This window comes from Dermacentor albipictus, chromosome 8, assembly GCF_038994185.2.
Source record: "Dermacentor albipictus isolate Rhodes 1998 colony chromosome 8, USDA_Dalb.pri_finalv2, whole genome shotgun sequence".
NCBI classification, from domain to species: domain Eukaryota; kingdom Metazoa; phylum Arthropoda; class Arachnida; order Ixodida; family Ixodidae; genus Dermacentor; species Dermacentor albipictus.
Genome location: NC_091828.1, coordinates 118,613,838 through 118,631,120, shown reverse-complemented (window position 1 = coordinate 118,631,120; position 17,283 = coordinate 118,613,838). Strand labels below are relative to the sequence as shown.

Here is a 17,283-nt window from a genome sequence, read left to right as displayed (position 1 = left end):
GAGCTTTTGTTAGGATTGATCTTAAATCCATTCTTGTCTGCCCACACTGAGACTTTATTCAGGCCATGCTGTACCTGTCTCTCGCAGACTGCGAGGTTACAAGATTTGAAAGCTATTTGAATGTCGTCCACGTAGACAGAGTAAAAGATGGCGGGTGGTAGTGAAGCACGAAGCGTGTTCATCTTCACGATAAATAGTGTGCAGCTGAGCACGCCTCCTTGGGGTACACCCGTTTCTTGTGTAAAAGGACGTGAGAGTGCATTGCCGACTTTTACCCGGAAGGTACGATTTGACAGATAGCTTTTTAATATATTAAACATATTACCGTGGATGCCCATTTCTGACAAGTCTCTTAAGATTCCGTAACGCCACGTCGTATCGTACGCCTTCTCCATATCGAGGAATATGGATAAGAATTGTTTGTGTACAAATGCGTCCCGGATATTTGCTTCTACACGTTCAAGGAGGTCAGTTGTGGAGCGTCCTTCTCGGAAGCCGCACTGATAAGGATCAAGAATTTTGCTCTGTTCAAGGAAAAAGATGAGTCGCCGATTTATCATTTTTTCGAACACCTTACAAAGGCAACTTGTGAGGGCTATCGGGGGGTAACTTGCCACTGAGGAAGGGTCTTTGCCTTGTTTCAAAACAGGGACTACAATGGCTTCCTTCCACGCGGTTGGAAGGTACCCTGCATCCCAGATGGTGTTGAAAAGTGTGAGTAGTGTAAGTTGGGTGTCTTTATGTAAGTTTTTGATCATTTCATACATGACTCTGTCAGATCCCGGGGCAGAGCTCTTGCATGCGCTCAAGGCAGCTCTCAACTCGGCAATGCTAAAAGGACAATTGTATGGTTCATTCTGTTGACATTTTCTCATGAGTGGCTTACATTCTTCTATTTGTTTATATTTTAGAAAGGATTGCGAGTAATGGTTGGCACTTGACACGCTCTCAAAGTGCTCCCCAAGTGAGTCCGCCTGATCTTGTAGGGTATCGCCTTCTGTGTTTACCAAAGGGAGTGCATGTGCTTGTCGCCCTCTTATCCTATTGACCCTGTTCCAGGCTTTCGCCTCATCTCTGAACGAGTTAATACTTGATAGATACTTCTGCCAACTTTCTCGTCTCGCCTGTCGGCGGGTTCGCCTGCCTTCGGATTTTACTTTTTTAAAGTTGACTAGATTTTCTGCAGTGGGAGAAGCGCGTAGCAACCCCCACGCCCTGTTCTGTTTTTTACGAGCGATCCTAGAATCGTCGTTCCACCATGGGACACGCCGTTTGCAGGCCAAGCCTTTTACTTCTGATATGCATTTATATGCGACATCTATTATGAATGCTGTAAAAAACTCGACTGCAGCGTCAATTCCTAACGAAGACAGCTCAGCCCATGAGATACTAGTTAGAGATCGAAATTTCTCCCAATCAGCTGTCTCAATCTTCCACCTAGGAGCGTATGGTGGATGTTCGTTTTCTTTATATGATCTTAGCAGTATAGGGAAGTGGTCGCTACCGTAAGGGTTGTCGATAACTTCCCATTCAAGTTCAGGCAGCACAGACGGGGAGACTATACTAAGATCTATTGACGAAAAGGATTGGTTTGCAAGAGAGTAATATGTGGGTTCTTTCTTGTTGAGAAGGCACGCTCCAGAAGAAAAGAGGGACTGTTCAACAAGGCGACCTCGCGCATCTATACGAGAGTCGCCCCACAGGGAGCTGTGCGCATTGAAATCGCCAAGAAGAGCATAAGGTTCTGGCAACTGATCGATCAAGGAGTGAAGTTCATGTTTGTTCAGTTGGTAATGCGGGGTATGTAAAGGGAGCAAATGGTGATGAGTTTGTTTAGTAGGACAACTCGAACCGCCACTGCTTCAAGGGGCGTTTGTAGCTGTAAAGGTTGACACGCAATACTTCTATGAGTAAGAATCGCAACACCACCCGATGATGCGACGGCATCATCGCGATCTTTGCGAAAAGTAACATACGTACGGAGAAAGTTTGTGTGTTTAGATTTTAAGTGTGTTTCCTGTAAACACAGCACTTTTGGATTTTGTTTGTGGATGAGTTGTTGCAAATCATCAAGGTTTCTAAGGAGACCTCGGATGTTCCATTGAATGATTTGTGTATCCATGTTTAGGGTAAATTGGTGCTGTGTTTACGGAAACGGAAGTGATGTCTTAGATTACAGAGCTCTTGCGAGGCCCTGTAACCGGGGTTCTGCCTTTTTTGGAGCGTTCGAGGGAGCCTCGCCGCTCCTTAGGCGCTTGGAGCGCCGTGGGGGTAGGTGTTGTGTCCATTGCCTCATGTGAGGCACCGGACACGCGCTCTTGAGAGCGAGAAGTTTTTCGAGAGAGTCTCACCTCGGAAGGCGAGACCCCTGCGCCCACCAGCCCGGAGGCCGATGGGGCTCCCTGAGGGATTTGGCTGCGCCGGCTGTTGCCAGCGCTGGAAGGGGCCTGGGAGGTTGGGGCAGCCTCGGCTGCACCCAACCTCCCAGGTTGGGGGGGGCGGATGGCGTCACTGCCGCCTCACTGGGTGTGGGTCGGACAGCCGCCGGAGACCGTTGTGGCGCTGCCCCCTGACGCGCCACTTCGGCAAAGTTGTGCTTTGGCAGGAAGGATACCCGCCTGCGCGCTTCTTTGAAACTTATATTTTCTTTTACTTTGATCGTTACAATCTCTCTCTTTTTTCCAAGATGGGCACGACCGCGAGTACGCGGCGTGCTCCCCATCACAGTTCACACAGTGGAGAGTGTTTTCACACGATTCAGCGGAGTGCTCATGAGCACTACATTTTGCATAGGTTTGGCGGCCGCGGCAGTTCGATGAGCTGTGGCCAAATCGCTGGCATTTAAAACATCTCAGAGGGTTTGGGACATATGGTCTGACCCGAAGCTTCACATATCCTGTCTCAATACTCTCAGGGAGCACACTTGTACCAAAGGTGAGAATTAGATGTTTTGTTTTGATTTCTTTTCCATCGCGCCTTAGCAGAATTCTCTTAACATTGATTACGTTTTGATCACTCCAGCCTTCTAATAGTTCAGCGTCCGTAAGTTCCATCAGGTCATCATCCGAAACTACACCACGGGTGGTGTTCATCGTGCGGTGCGGGGTAACTGTGACTGGGACATCTCCAAATGATAGAAGGTTAGGCAGTTTCTCGTGTTGTTTTTTGTCACGGAGCTCCAAAAGGAGATCACCGCTAGCCATCTTTGATGCTTTATATCCTGGTCCAAACGCCTGAGTTAGAGTTCTTGAAACAACAAAAGGTGAGATTGTTCGTGCTTGTTTTCCTTGTTTTTCAGAATGGATTACATGGAATCGCGGGAAAGTTTCTTTTTGGCGTCCAAAAAATTCAGATATCTTCGGTGCGCCCCCTTTTCAAGGAGCGATCAGATAGTGGAGGGAAAGAACTAGCCATAAGTGGGAGTGTATTTTTCGGCAGTAGCGCCAGCCACCCACCATGGAGCCCAACAAGGGGACGCTGCAGGGCCTGTAAAACAGGGCCTACAAGCGCCAGCTGTACGCTACCGCTATAACCAAATATGATATAACCAAGGTTGGCTACTCACACAAGGTTAACCCTTGCTGCCAGGAAGGTCGGAAGTAATAAAGAAATGAGAAGGAGACAGGAAAGGTGGAAAGTAAGGAAAAGACGAAGGTTGTAGGGAGAGAGAGACAGGAAAAGGCAACTACCGATTTCCCCCGGGTGGGTCAGTCCGGGGGTGCCGTCTATGTGAAGCAGAGGCCAAAGGGGTGTGTTGCCTCCGCCGGGGGGCCATAAAGGTCCAATCACCCAGCATCAGCTCAACCCCCAGGATCCCCCTTTCCCCAGACACGGCTAAGCCGCGCCGGCTACACGCGGGAGGGTCCAACCCTCGTGTGCTCGGGTCCGTGGTGTCGCCACACACCAAACGCCTGCTTGTGCAGACGCCCCTGCGGGGAAAACAACAGCAAAATCGCAGCAGTGATAACAGAGTTAAATAATGAACATAAGTGACATACATTACGCTAGCAGAAGAAGAACCTTGTGAGATCGCGGTATGTACCATTCTGTGAAACTGGCTAAGAGCTTGGGAGCTATTCCTCGCCAATGAGTTTCTATGGGCGCATCAGAAGATGACAGCGCCACTCAAATTGCGACTACTGTCCCGTACCAGAGACAGTAGTGCCCATATTGTACGTCTGCACAGCATACTGGCATGAACCTCAGGTTATGGACTCTTTTCTGGGAACCACTAATGCCAAGTCGTTCTCAGAGGACTTTATCATATAACATCATTTAACATCATATATAAACGGCTAGACGATGGTCCATTTTCGAAGGCAAATATCTTTGGACGACGGCCCCATGCATTGCCGGATTACAAGTCGACACGGACATTACTAATATTTATGGAATTAACCGGCGTCAGTAACAGGTGCAGATGTGATGGGCAGCCGCAATTATACGCTCTGCTAATGCTTCCCTTTTCCTCCTCTCTTTCTTTTCTCCCTCGAATAACTTTTGCTCTGCGTAGACCAGCAAACCGGTAGTACTTCCGGTTCACCTGCCTACCTTTTCTTCCTGTTTTTCGCCTCATTTTCCCCTCATCATCATTTACTCTACAATAAAAAGTTGAAAAGCATGGAAGGAGCAAATTGTTTAGTTTGGCACATTTAGTGCAAGAGAAGGTTGATAACATGACTTTGCCTTTGTATGCATTAATTTATGCTTTTCATTATATATTATATTCATTCAGGAGATAGCAAAGAAAACCGTATTCATATTCGAGGACTTTTACACCGAGAGATAAAACTTTCTATATTGAGCAGGCGAGATGTAGTTCGCCCTTTTCGGCGGTTTTCTCATTCCAGGAAGCCGTGGGCCTTGGTCATCTGCCGAACTCGTATCACCAGTGCTAGCTGGTAGCGTAATCCAAAAAAAAAAAAATCCAGCTGTCAAGCTCGTATTCTTTTATTACAAGAGACTTATATTACAGCGAAGCTGTTTATGTGGACCCTGTGCCGTCATTGTCGGACTTCGTGAAAAAGGGCCACGTGACACAGCGGGAGAGGAAAAGTAGAGCTCAACAGACGGAAAGGGGTTGGAGCGACCCCTTTCCCACATTGAGAATGCTAACATCCAAGCGACTCTTATACGGTTGTCCCACGGTGCATTTTCAGCGATCGACCCAGGTCGGGATTGAATTCATTGACGATTGATTCCACCCTGCCACGAAAGAAAGAAATTTTGTGCTGGCAGTTTGCGACCAAGAAACAGTGCCTAACAATTGAAACGCGATACTAGGAGCGCGTGGCTGCTGGCACTTCTTGCGCCAGCAAGAAGTGCCAGCAGCCACGTCAATTGTCATTCCACTTCCACCAATCGTTAAAACGTTTTCAGCGCCTGCATCTCTAGTGGTGCGTCTTGCACCTAATATACGGAACTTTGGATTAGTGGTTCTGCACATTGCATCAAAAATTTAACTATGGGAAGTGACACGAGTAGTGCGTACTCCTTAGGATGAAGCTGCCTACCACGAGCGACAGCGATGGGCGGCAACTTACACGCGAAAAAAGGAAAACCACGGCAAAGCACAACCGAAAACCTTAAGCGCACACACAAAAAAACCCTGAGAACGCGCGAAAGAAAAAACACTCCTAAAGCTAGCTCCCTGCGCCAAGCACGCAAAAGCAAAAATGAGGTGAGAGGATGGTGAAACAGAAGATTTACAATACAGACTACTTGCGAAGTTTGCCTTGCGTGGTGCAAAACTCGGTGTAACTAACACAGCTTCGCTGTTCGACCATGTTCACGGACTGGAAGGGGCGGTGATTTTCTTTCTCACACCTTTAGCAAGCACTTTGTGCAAGAAAAATATGTAAGTGTTATATCACGCAGGAAATGGTGGCGCCACTGACGTTTATTTCTGAAAGTTATGCTCTTGCGTCCGCCATGCTCCTGCTTTCACGCGAGCACCCACGCTTAAGCGCGAGCGAGACGAAGAAGAAGAAGCGCCGTTCTTGAGCTCTGCTAGGGGTGCTCACAGAAAAGGACTCCGCCTCCTAGGAATACGACAAAGGCCCTGGCGATCTGAAAGCAGGAACCCGTCATCATCAAGGACAAGGAAAATTTCTCGACACCCTGTGAGTCTCGGAGCTACACGAGTCGGGCGAGCGGCCGTATTTTGTAGGGCCGCAGGGAATCCCCTGCCACCGTCGGCTCCAGTCAGGTTACACGCACTGACCGCTGACTGACGTCGGCCTCTAAGGCGTTTAGGAGCCGGATCAGCTAAGAAATGGCCGAAGACACCAGGGGTGCGCCAAAATATGTTCCCCAGTCGAAGAACGATCGTGGAAGCATTCCAGCGAGATCCTCCTCGAGCGACCAACGTGGTCGACCGGCTTCGGAACGCGAAGGCAGCAGCAAGGACAAAACCGATAGTGGGCATGCTCCTGCTGACGCGAAAAAGCCGGGTAAGTGATGTGTTATGGGGCCACCCCAGTAAATTAGCATATCGAGAGGATTTTCCTGTATGGCTTGTAAGCTTTTTCACACAACCGGTTCATCAAGAGAATTATTGGTAAAGCTATGACAGCGTAACTTAGTCGTTAGCGGCATACCTTTGTCGCGATTGCTACAACAATGACAACCTTACTGACATGCACTTAATTCTAGTAGAACTTCTCACCTCAAGCGGCAAATCTATAGAACAGAATAATATTTGGATATGGGGCCCTTTCAGTGACAGAGCAATGCAATACGCTTGTGCTTTGTAGGTTCTGACGTTCGTTGGTTGTTTGTGGTGTTCCCTAGTGTAAGATAACCCTAAGTAATACTTCAACTTGTCTCACGGGCTTCGTACTGTGTATTCGAGGTTCTATAGATTGAGGTTATAGTTGACATCAGCCGAGTGCCAATCTCTGGGCTCATGCCAACTGGTTGAAGGGTTGAAAGCCGGGAAACTGGGGTATAAGAGATATGAATGTGTGGATGACTAGTATAGGACCGCACAAGCCGCTAGAAGCTTGCAATCGCCATTTGAGTGTAAATAAAGTTTCGAATAAGGAAAAAAACAGCAATACCTATCCTGAAAAAAATTAAGGAAACAGAAATAGGGGCTTAGGATGGAAGACATTAGTTCAAATCGAAATTACGTATATCACTCCGTAAAAGCAGTAGAAGGTGCTGAAATAACAGTCATGCTCTCAAGTACCAACTCCCCAGACCTAGCGAAAAAGCGTCGCACACTTGGATCAAGACAACGTAGTTGTCCTGTTCCGTGAGCTTCCAAGATGGCGTTCAGATGTGCGTGGCAAACCCAGAGTGTTAGAATACGTGATTGCCTCTTGAAATTTGTGTTTTTAATAGCCAGAGAGACTGAATGCCGCATTTCAACCTCACCATTACACCCGAGTGCCTGGATAAGGTAGCCTTACAGATGTCATTCCTTTTAAAACGAAGACTACCTGAATAATCAAGGTTCGCTAAAAAGGTAGGCTGCCTGCCGGTTGCTCACTAACATAAATCTACTGATCATTGAAACCGCAGGCTTTCCCGCTGCTGCGCTTGCTACAAGCAAATCTGATCAGCAGGCGACCGTCTCAAGCATTTCACCCGGCGTTGCTTCATCGTCGAGCAACACGCAAGCCAAGACACTCAGCAGCCCTTACTACTTATCGGGGTCAAATTCTGGGCGGACCCCAGAGTCACCGCATGGTATTTCGGAGACTGAACGACTTGTACGTCCAAACATTTCATTGTATTGCTGAAAGCGTAACAATTGTATATGGTGCTCTGTGTGATTCGCATGTGAAATTTTGCATGTTGTCATACCATTTTAACTCAATCGCGTAAAATGGTATAGCAGCAGAAAAGGCTCAGGCTGAACAAATTTTCTGCTAACTGACCATAAATGTAATAATTGCCCCATGCGCAAACACGTGTGCTGAACTGGCTGTCACCCTCGATTCCATGCCTTGGTTAAAAACATATTGTTCCACAATATGTTTTTGATGTGTCATATATAGGACGTTCCTTCTCTAAACGTCTTGTGCATGTGTGCGCGTATTCTAGGCAATGAGTTGCCAGTCCATACCTGTCTATACACGGGTACATTTGACTCGCATTGGAATTTATTGCATGAAGTGCGCCCGTAACGAACCCGACAAGTTGTTCCTTTGCATTTTCATGGCGATAAATATTGTAATCTTGTTTCTGGTACTACAAATAATAATATCACATATTGTAGTAGAAGATGAGATAGGTAGTAGTGCAGATTTCAATGTTTGGGGGGGGGGGGCTGCCCCCTATGTCTTACAAATCTTCTGTTTTGTTTTCCCCTCCCTGCCGCCCCTTCGTATTGTACCTTGCATTCGCTTGCATTTGTGTTTCATTATTCCCGTCTCCTTACGCTTATTTTTAATTTACTTATTTACTTACGCTTATTTAACAGGCATTACGCCTTAGCAGCTGTTCTTGGCCGCAATAGTCACGCTTAAATTATTGCCACGAGTGACTGTACATTACGTTGAATATGACATCGCAGCTGGCCGAGCTGACAGTGCTCAGGGGTCGCAACATGCCCCTGGACGAGAGCCAGCTTCCAGTGAGCCCCATGGTGGAGCGAGGGCCCACGGCCTCCAAGGGACGGAGTGTGTCCATCGACATGCTACCCTCCATCAGCCTCATCTCTCCTCGGAGCGCGCTTCGTACGCCCGAACCTAGAGTGACGTCGGCGAGTCAAGATGCACCTACCGCCCGTGAGCGTTTACGCTCGTAAAAAGAACAATGCGCGAATCATTTTGGCTTTTTGGTGCCTCGCAGCATCATAGGCCACTCGCGTTGGAGGCACAAGGTTCGGATTGAGATTAGAATGTGCAGCTGCCATCGGGAGCCCGTATCAAGCGTATCTAATCACAGAATCGGAAGCCGTTTCAAAATCGTGCCGCCCGATTAATTCATTCCTCATATCCACACGACGTCAGTATTTCATCTTTGAACGCGCAATCCGCACTACCGTTCCTCTCCTATCGTCGCCGCATTGCTAGTTTCGCCCTTTTTCACAAGTTTTTTTTTTCATTCTTCTCTCAATCGAACACCGTATGTTAAAGCCGCAGCACGCATATGCTATCGCCCAAGTCATCCATTTCGAGTGGCCTGTACGCCATCGTACAAAAAGTCACGTTATCCTTTGCTGATGCGTACAAATTAGGTGCGCTACAAAGCAAAGCTACAAAGGACTTTCATATAACAACAATGAAATTTTTTTTTTCAGTTAAGCGTTTCTTCGCAACCCGGCAAAGTGGAGGCATGTGATCTGAAAACGCTTAAACTCGGTTTCCTTACACGAACCCCCGCAAGTGCAAGTGTAGTATCTGTATAAACCAATTAAATAATTCGTAGAAATCATCTCATCTCAATCACCGCCGACCTTAAAGCGATTGTCATACAAGTAATGCGGTGACACGCCGTAATGCCAACGCTCTACCGCCCGAAGGGATCCTCTCACGCGCATCTCTGAGGACACATTCCGCCATCTTCCGGCGCTCCTGAGAAGCTCGTCGTGGCGCATATCTAAATATGTAGTAAGACAACATTGCCCTAATTTAGGAGCCAGGTTTCGTTGAACTTCTCACCAATTGAACTTCTCACGTTGAATCAGCTCACCAATTTCATGTCGAAGTGCCTTCGCGTCACGTGTCACTACAAAATTTAACACTGTCCTTGACACTAAGCATCTCTAATCTCATTTCCCGTTTGAAGTCTTGAAGAGCCTTCGTAATTTCCTTAGCATTGCCAGCCATTCTTAGAGATTACATGCAAAGATGCAGTCAAAGTTACAATCAAAGTTAGGCAGCAGTGCGCCGCAGTAGAATAACTATTCAACAACGCCCAAGTCTCACCTGCGTCAAAATGGGCGGGTGAGCGAACCTGTACGCTGCTTGCGCGCCGCTGCCAAACTGAGCTGCCGCCCGCAGTGCCGTCCCTTATAAAGGCAGCCGGTACGAGCCTCCCATGCCGATTGGTGGGCCGTGCGGCGATGCGCCAGGTAGCTGGGGACGCCGGGCCGTCGAGTCAGCGATCTTGACAGTGTGCAGAACGAGATGAAATCTACGCTGTTCCTTGACGTAGACGGGGCAGTCAGTCGTCCCTCGGCCCCTTGCTCCTTGGCGAAGCGTGCAGAATCTGCGTAAAAAACGGATGGGTGAGCGAACCTGTACTACAGAGTCGATCACACTTGCCTAGAGTGGCCCGAAGGCTGCTCCGCACTGCGCCTGCGACACCTAGCGACAAGCACCGAGTTCTAGATGTGTTGGCCGATAGCGCCACGCGCGTGGACGCTGCGGCGTTCGCGGGCGGCCAAGATATACACGCCGCAGCATCCTAGCCGTGTCACGTTCGCAGCTCAGCTGGCAGTGCTCGTCCAGTGATGAAAAGCCGGTGCTCGCAACCCGTAAATCACGCAGGCCTGTACCTCGGCCGCCCGCGAATGCCGCAGCGTCCACGCGCGTGGCGCTATCCGCCAACACATCTCGAATCCGGTGCTTGTCACTCTTAGGCAAAGTGACACCCTTTGGTTTGCCGCTTCTGCCACACAACAATAATCGTTATCTGCCTTGATGCGTTTCCTTCCTTTAGCGCTGCGAGCCCGGAACTTTCCAGTAACGAACGCACGCACGTTATCAGAAGGGGCACTCCAAAGGGTGCAAACTGTTCTATGCTGATAACGCGCGTGCCGTTCGTTACTGGAAAGTACCGGTCTCGCAGCGTTAAAGAAAGGAAACGCATCAAGGCCGATAACGATTATTGTTGTGTGGCAGAAGGGGCAAGCCAAAGGGTGTAACTTTGCCTAAGAGTGTAGGCGTCGCAGGCGCAGTGCGGAGCAGCCTTCGGGCCACTCTAGACAAGTGTGATCGATTCTGTACGCTGCTTGCGCACCGCTGCCAACCGCTGTCGTGTGCTTATGAATGATATGTTCCAAGGTTTTGCATGAGTGCGATGTCAATTAACTTGGTCTGTATTTCGACAAAGGCTGCTTGTCAGCTGATTGATAAAGAAGAAGCACTCTAGCTATCTTACATGAGGAACGAACAGTAGCAGATGATAAGAGTTGTCGAAAATGACCGGCAGTAATCTTGATGATCGCAAAGAATAGCGAACTCTGAAAAAGATACTTGGCGCATGGCCGACTGCCGGCCTTCAAAAAAGAGCACTTCTTGCTCTGAAAAAAGTGTTTAGGGGGCACCAACATTTTGGGAAAATATTAAGTATTAGATGATCTGAATACGCTAAATGAGTAACACAAACGTTGTTCGTGGTTCATAATTGGTTTATGTGGTGATTGCAACTTTTACGCAACAAGCATAATTCTGTTCTGTACTTGCAGTGTATTACATGTGTTGCGTGTTTTGGCTGTTCAAAATATCTTGCTTTGTATATGCGTATGTGGACTGAACTAATGCACAGAACTTTGCGACTCATGTACTGTCGGACTGCATATTTTTTAATCGTCCAGTATTCTACTGAGTGCCATATTTTGTGTCGCTATTCTCCCTTTTTACGCTAATTTGTTTCTTTTCTGCCAAGTGACAAGGGGTAGCCGGTGCCACCATAAAGGCGCCAACCTCTCCTAATATTCATTTTAATAAAAAAAGACGCATTGCGTATCTCATCTGGACTGGTGCACGTTTACGAACACAAGTATAATAAGAGGTTAAGACTGCCTTCCTTGTTTATGTCAATGTGAATGATTGCTTTATAACAAACTATATTGGTGATAGAAGGAATGCATTCGGGATCGAGTATAAATAAAGACTAAAAATACTTGTTGAAAGCAGCAAATATTACTGACAGATCACTGATGACGTCATTACCAATTTTGAATGAAGTGGATGAAGCATCGTAAAGGTAAACGAAGGTTAGTTCTTAACAGAGTGTGAAAAAATGAAATATTTGGCCCTTTGAAGCTTAAAATTGGGGATCCAAGGAAGGTTAGCGTTACCTTTCTTAGTTTTAACGGCCACAAATGGTTGGCTATACACGGCTTTACAAGCTCTTCAAAGTAATGCACCAGTCCTTTTATCATAAGTGTATGACTAAGCACAAAACGCATCGAAATGATCAGCTAAAAGATCAGTAATGTAATTGTCCAGAAGGAGTGAAGCCCGGGAAACTAGTAAACGTATAGAGTAATTTCGAGGTTTGACAACACAGCAGCAACAAAACCCTGTCATGATCTCAGTGTAGCTCAATTACCCCCCAAGAAAACGTGAGGCTTATAGCACGTGAAAAGACAAGGACGAATAGAAGACGTGACACACACCGGCGCTGACTTGCAACAATCTTTATTTTGAGCAAATGACCGACACATATACACAACGTTTTCGCGCACATGATCATACATGCGCTGTTTGCAAAAATTCCTTACACACCATTGCGCAAGTAAGCTAACTCTCTGCGCGAAAGGGCAATTGATGGTTTTGACACACAGTTATCCCCATGCCTATCAATCACTTCTGCTTCGATCATTTCGCGAGTTAATCTTCTTCGAGTTCTTCCCACGATGGAGCAGTCTTTGTACGCTGGAGCACAAATCGAGCGATAATCATCATCCACCCCGGCAACAGCCCACCTGCAGTGCCTGCAGTGAGTGTCAAGGAACTCACCCCGCTTTTCTGCTACGTCATACCGGTGTTCCTTTAAACACTCGTAGAGGCATCTTCCGCTTTTCCCCACGTAATTTTTTTCCACACTTTAAAGGAAGGTTGTAAACAATTGCTCCCGCACATTCAACAAACGGTTCCTGGTGTTTCTTTTTGCGCGTGCGCTTGTCAGACAGGCCTGGTCTGGTTAGTGAGTCTGCACGGACATTGCAATTTTGTAGAAGCAACAACAAGCCCAAATCCATGCATAACTCCCAAGAGCAGTCCTTTTGGGCTAGATCTGAGCTTAAAGAAATTAACTCGAGGATGAAATTAAACCTAGTAGGACTAGGAACATCTTGAGCGAGCCCAAAGTACAAGGAAATCTTTATTAGTGCATTGCAAATTGCTACGTCACGATCTATTCTCTTTGGTGATGGCCAGTTCATGCCAGAAGCGTTGAAATGGCCCACGCAGATGCATCATGACGAATCAACGTTAGCCTGGCACATAAAATGCGCAATAGCATGTAGCAGATCAAGTGAAGAACCGGGCTGACGATATATAACGCTAATAAAAACAGTATAATTATTCAGGTAACTATTGCACAGCACGTATTCTGTCTCCGGGAGAGAAGGTAAAACTGAAACGAAGATCCGAGCTGATAAGCAGTTCGACGCCGCCGCTAGGGCCACGAATACTGTCTAGGTGCACGGCAATAAGACAGGGTGGGGTAAACTCAGAATCGTAAACATTACTGTGTAACCATGACTCAGCGATGCGAATAACATGAGGGGAATAAATAGAAATAAGAACCAATAAGTGTGGAAGCTTTTTTTTTAACAATACTGCAAGCTTTAATGTTCTAAACGACGAGGTCGTCGAAATGGCCAGAACGAGCTCGTCAGGGAGTGTATGAGGCGGCAGTCGAAGACGCAGGTACAGAAGATAATGGTTCGTTAGATGCATTTACTAATGTGCTTGAACTGCCATCGCATTTATAACGAACCGTGTCACTGAACCCATGATTGTACATTTTTATTTATATATTTATGTGTTTTATTTATTCACGTCGCTTCACAGACTCCAGCATCGAATCATTGTGGGAGGGGTGAGGGAGGGGGACAGGAATGCTTACTGACTGTTATTGTGGATCACTGAGAAGTAAAAAAAGCATCATTATACAATAGTGACACGTGTACTTATCTTTATCGGGCGGCCACGTTTCGCTGCCTTACAAATGTAATCGCACAGAGCGGGACGCGCCTGCATTTATCCGAAGTTTCTGGAAAGTTATCGATGCTTATACCCGGCTGTCTGTAGTCGCCGAACCTAGTGTTATCTGATTTCATCGCGTGACGCGAATGGTGTAGAACTTTGTGGAAGGCACGCGGGTCACAACGATTAGTCTGGAACATTCGACGACTGGTGTATATAAGCCAACGCGTTTGACCCGCCGATCACATTTTCGACGATCGCCGACTGTGTTCGCCGCTTTCATTGTGCTTTAAGTGTAGCCTGTTTTGTGGGCACAGGTTCGCCCAATAAAAGCTAGTTTTTGCCTTTCACAGTATTGCTACTGTGTTCTTTGACGCCACGACCACGTGACATCTGGTGGAGGTGTTTTGCGTTCATGTACCAGACGCCCCCACAAAGCCGTGACCCAAGCCCTCACGCGGAAGACACCAACGTCGCCAAGAACCAGCGAGGTAGCCGCAGGCTGCAAGGACTGCCCCCGGAGCACGGACTTTTGCCTGAGACGACTAGGAAGATGGCCACCAAGTCAACCCCAATAGTTCTCACGACCACGTGACAATAGTTAATGACGCATTAGGAATGAGAAAAAATGGCTGTTACTTTTCCTGAACGCAAGCTGGACACTCATGTTCACGATGTGCTTCGTAACACTATTCCAGTGAATGGTAGCCTGCGGCAAAGCAGTTGAATAAAATGCAGCAGTTCTGCCAGAAATGCGTTAAAAGCTTAGAAGGTTGTTTAAAGGACGTAATGTGCGGTAAGGTTGTTGAAGAGGCAGCGTTGAATGATCGGTGCCAGCAAGCAGATTCCGTGATTGCAAAGTAGGAAGAGAGAGCAGTGATTTAATGTTTGGTCCGCTCGAGTGACGGTTACACTTTCTGGAAATTATACGTGCGTCGCGATATTGAACGAATTCAAGGTAATTCATTACGTAAGCCTGATGAGGTGACCAAATGAGTGATGCGTCCTCAAGTACTGAAGTTTGCGACCAAACTTTTGTTAAGGAACTGACGCTTCCCAGATGTTTTCCTTTTTTGTTCAAATAGAAAAAATCCTTGCCGAAACGACCTTTTATTGAAGTAATTAGAGTCTTTGAGCTTATGAGTGTCTTTTTTTTTAGAGCAGCGGTTATGTCGTTAACTCTGGAAAGTTTTGGAATAATAGGACGAGTGGGAGAGTCGCGGCTCTATCAAATCTGTGGGCACGTTCAACGAGGGGACAGCTAATTGTAGAAGTCTCGCTAAATGCAGACGTAACGTTGGACAACAGAGTGGCAGTGTTTTGGTTTAAGTCTTCCAAAATACCTTGTATTATAGATTAATTCTTAAAAAAAGATTTTCTAGGTCAGAATTTTTTAAGACTCGCTTAGTAATTTTAGAAAATAAGGAACTCATTTCAGCACGTAGTTCGCAAATTGAACTGGAGTCAATTGATTTAGATGAAGATTCTAAAGCACTGACAGACGCCTCTAACCCATCCAAAGCGGCAAGCGACTGTCTGTTGGAATTACGTAATGTCATGAATGCCTCGAGCCAACTTACTTTGCCCAGTCGGTAGTGTAGAGAACGCTCCGGATGCAGAAAGATCCTCAGTTTCATGGCATACGGGAGAAGGATGGGAATCAGCAGTCTCAGTGAGAGTGAAACTGAGGTTTGATCCTGTAGATACGGGTGGTTCTTCAACGAGGCAACGCCGTGTTTAAGCAGAAACAAAGAGAGAAGGCCTAATGTGCCTACAACAGCAACATGCATAACGAATCGTGTACCATGGTTTACCCTAGGTAGTAGGCTTCCCCCCCTCTCCCCTGATTGCGAAGCGTACTGGGCAGGTCCTTATTCTGCCATTAAAGTGCTCAAGCTTTTCAAGTCTTGTGCAGCTGCAGCGAAGAGGGACATATATAGGGCTTTCTCGACAGACGTTGTCCATGTGGCAGAATTGTGGCTTCATCGGGCGACAGCTGCGGCAAATGCGCAGCTGCCAAACGCGGTTGCTATCGGCGTAGTATTTCATCAATTTGTTTTACCGAAGACGCAGCGCAATGGTGTGAATGTAAACGTACTAGCTTGAACGTTCTGGCCGCAGTGAGATGAATGCCCATCAGAATATTTTATGTCATGGCGGCGTGGAGATCAATACTCTCTCAAGACGCCGTTTCGGTCCCTTCCGAAAAAAAATACAGGTTGACGCGTGGCTCCTCAGTTTTTTTTTTTGTTTCAAGGTTATTAAGTCGCTTTCTTGAGAGTGGCGCGAACGCAGAATGCGAGCTGCTATGTGGGTAGTTTTCAATCCAGGCCACAGCCTGACGTTTGCGACGCGCGAGACAGTTAGTTCATCACTTCTTCCATTTCTCGACCTTTGTTTCTACTCCTTTATTTTTGGTTTGGTAGGGCGTATTCAGTTGCGATTCTTCTAGGTGTTTTGATGGCCCATAGACAGGCCGAAAGACGCGCTTTGGTGCTGATCCGGGAAAAGCATTCCCCATTGACGTATTGAGCTCAAGGAATCTAATCAGCCGGCACAACACGTTTTGGCAGCCTATCGCGTCACCTACTACACTTGAGTTGAGTTGAGTTGTGGAAATTAAACGATATAAATCCCGTTCCTCGAGGCGCACGAAAGGTCTGTTCGAACAATGAAATTGAACAATCTGTCATCGACTCATAACGTAAAATGTATGCTTCAAACCTCAATTGCTTCTCATCGTATATGTAAAATGTTTCAATATTTCGTCTACGAATATTTTGTCTTGAAATAGTGGTTACAACCGCACTACTATGGTCAGAATCGCTAAGTCGCATTCACGTATTTGTTTTGTCCATGACAGGTGTGTAGTTAATGATTATACCTGACCAACTGTTGCGATGGTGGAACTAGCAAGACAAAGGCAGGGTTGTATCATATAATGAATAGAAGAGATTCATTTACTTTCATGCGGTATAGTTCGTTTCTATGTGTATTTTGTAAATACAATAATGCACGTTTGATATATAGTGACGATATTTATGTTTTGTACCTCTGTACAGTTCAGAAAAAAATGTCCATGGGTTTGGCAACGCTATAAACAGCAGCTCATCATCTTCTTGTCTATCGCTGATGGAGATGAGCAGAGGAGCATGGATTGAGAAGTGCAATTTATAAATATGAGGTCAACGTGTCTGATTTCGTGGACAAAGATGGGATCGAGCGCACTGCCGGTTCTTGCCGTGGGAACCATATTGAGGGAGGCCGACATGGCGCCAAACGGCTCCCTCGAGTACTTCAAATACGACGCGTTTGGGGCTTCGTGAGGTCCACGCTGAAATCCCCACAGACGGCGAGAGGCATGTCCCGTTCCCGAGCGTTCTCGTAGCAAGTTATGTGTTTGCTTTTTGCGCTAAGCTATTTGGGTCATTGTGACGCATCGCGG

General features: G+C 46.8%; 2 protein-coding genes across 7 annotated transcripts in view; one reads left to right on the top strand and one right to left on the bottom strand.

The window, feature by feature from the left end:
• LOC135910324 (uncharacterized) overlaps positions 1–17,283 on the bottom strand; it is a 312,252-nt gene that overhangs the window by 211,133 nt on the left and 83,836 nt on the right. For 3 of the 6 annotated variants that reach the window (XR_011508107.1, XR_011508108.1, XR_011508106.1), the window contains one exon: positions 9,882–10,164. The gene's annotated coding sequence lies outside the window, so the exon portion shown is untranslated. Of the gene's footprint in view, positions 1–4,934; positions 5,206–9,881; positions 10,165–10,220; positions 10,546–17,283 lie in introns of those variants that run through there. The other 3 variants (XR_011508111.1, XR_011508103.1, XR_011508104.1) reach the window with 3 other exon arrangements.
• On the top strand, positions 5,686–14,462 carry LOC135910323 (uncharacterized). The gene is made up of 4 exons (XM_065442364.2): positions 5,686–6,452; positions 7,528–7,718; positions 8,525–8,738; positions 14,192–14,462. Exons 1-4 carry the CDS (start codon positions 6,275–6,277, stop codon positions 14,431–14,433), a joined length of 825 nt encoding a protein of 274 aa, XP_065298436.2. The 5' UTR covers positions 5,686–6,274; the 3' UTR covers positions 14,434–14,462.

What these genes read in the sequence shown, in the direction of transcription:
- LOC135910323 (XM_065442364.2), top strand. Translation starts at nt 6,275, where the DNA reads ATGGCCGAAGACACCAGGGGTGCGCCAAAATATGTTCCCCAGTCGAAG. An exon ending in TTTCGGAGACTGAACGACTT is followed by an intron (nt 7,719 to 8,524) that starts GTACGTCCAAAC and finishes ATGACATCGCAG; the next exon opens with CTGGCCGAGCTGACAGTGCT. An exon ending in TCAAGATGCACCTACCGCCC is followed by an intron (nt 8,739 to 14,191) that starts GTGAGCGTTTAC and finishes TGCCTTTCACAG; the next exon opens with TATTGCTACTGTGTTCTTTG.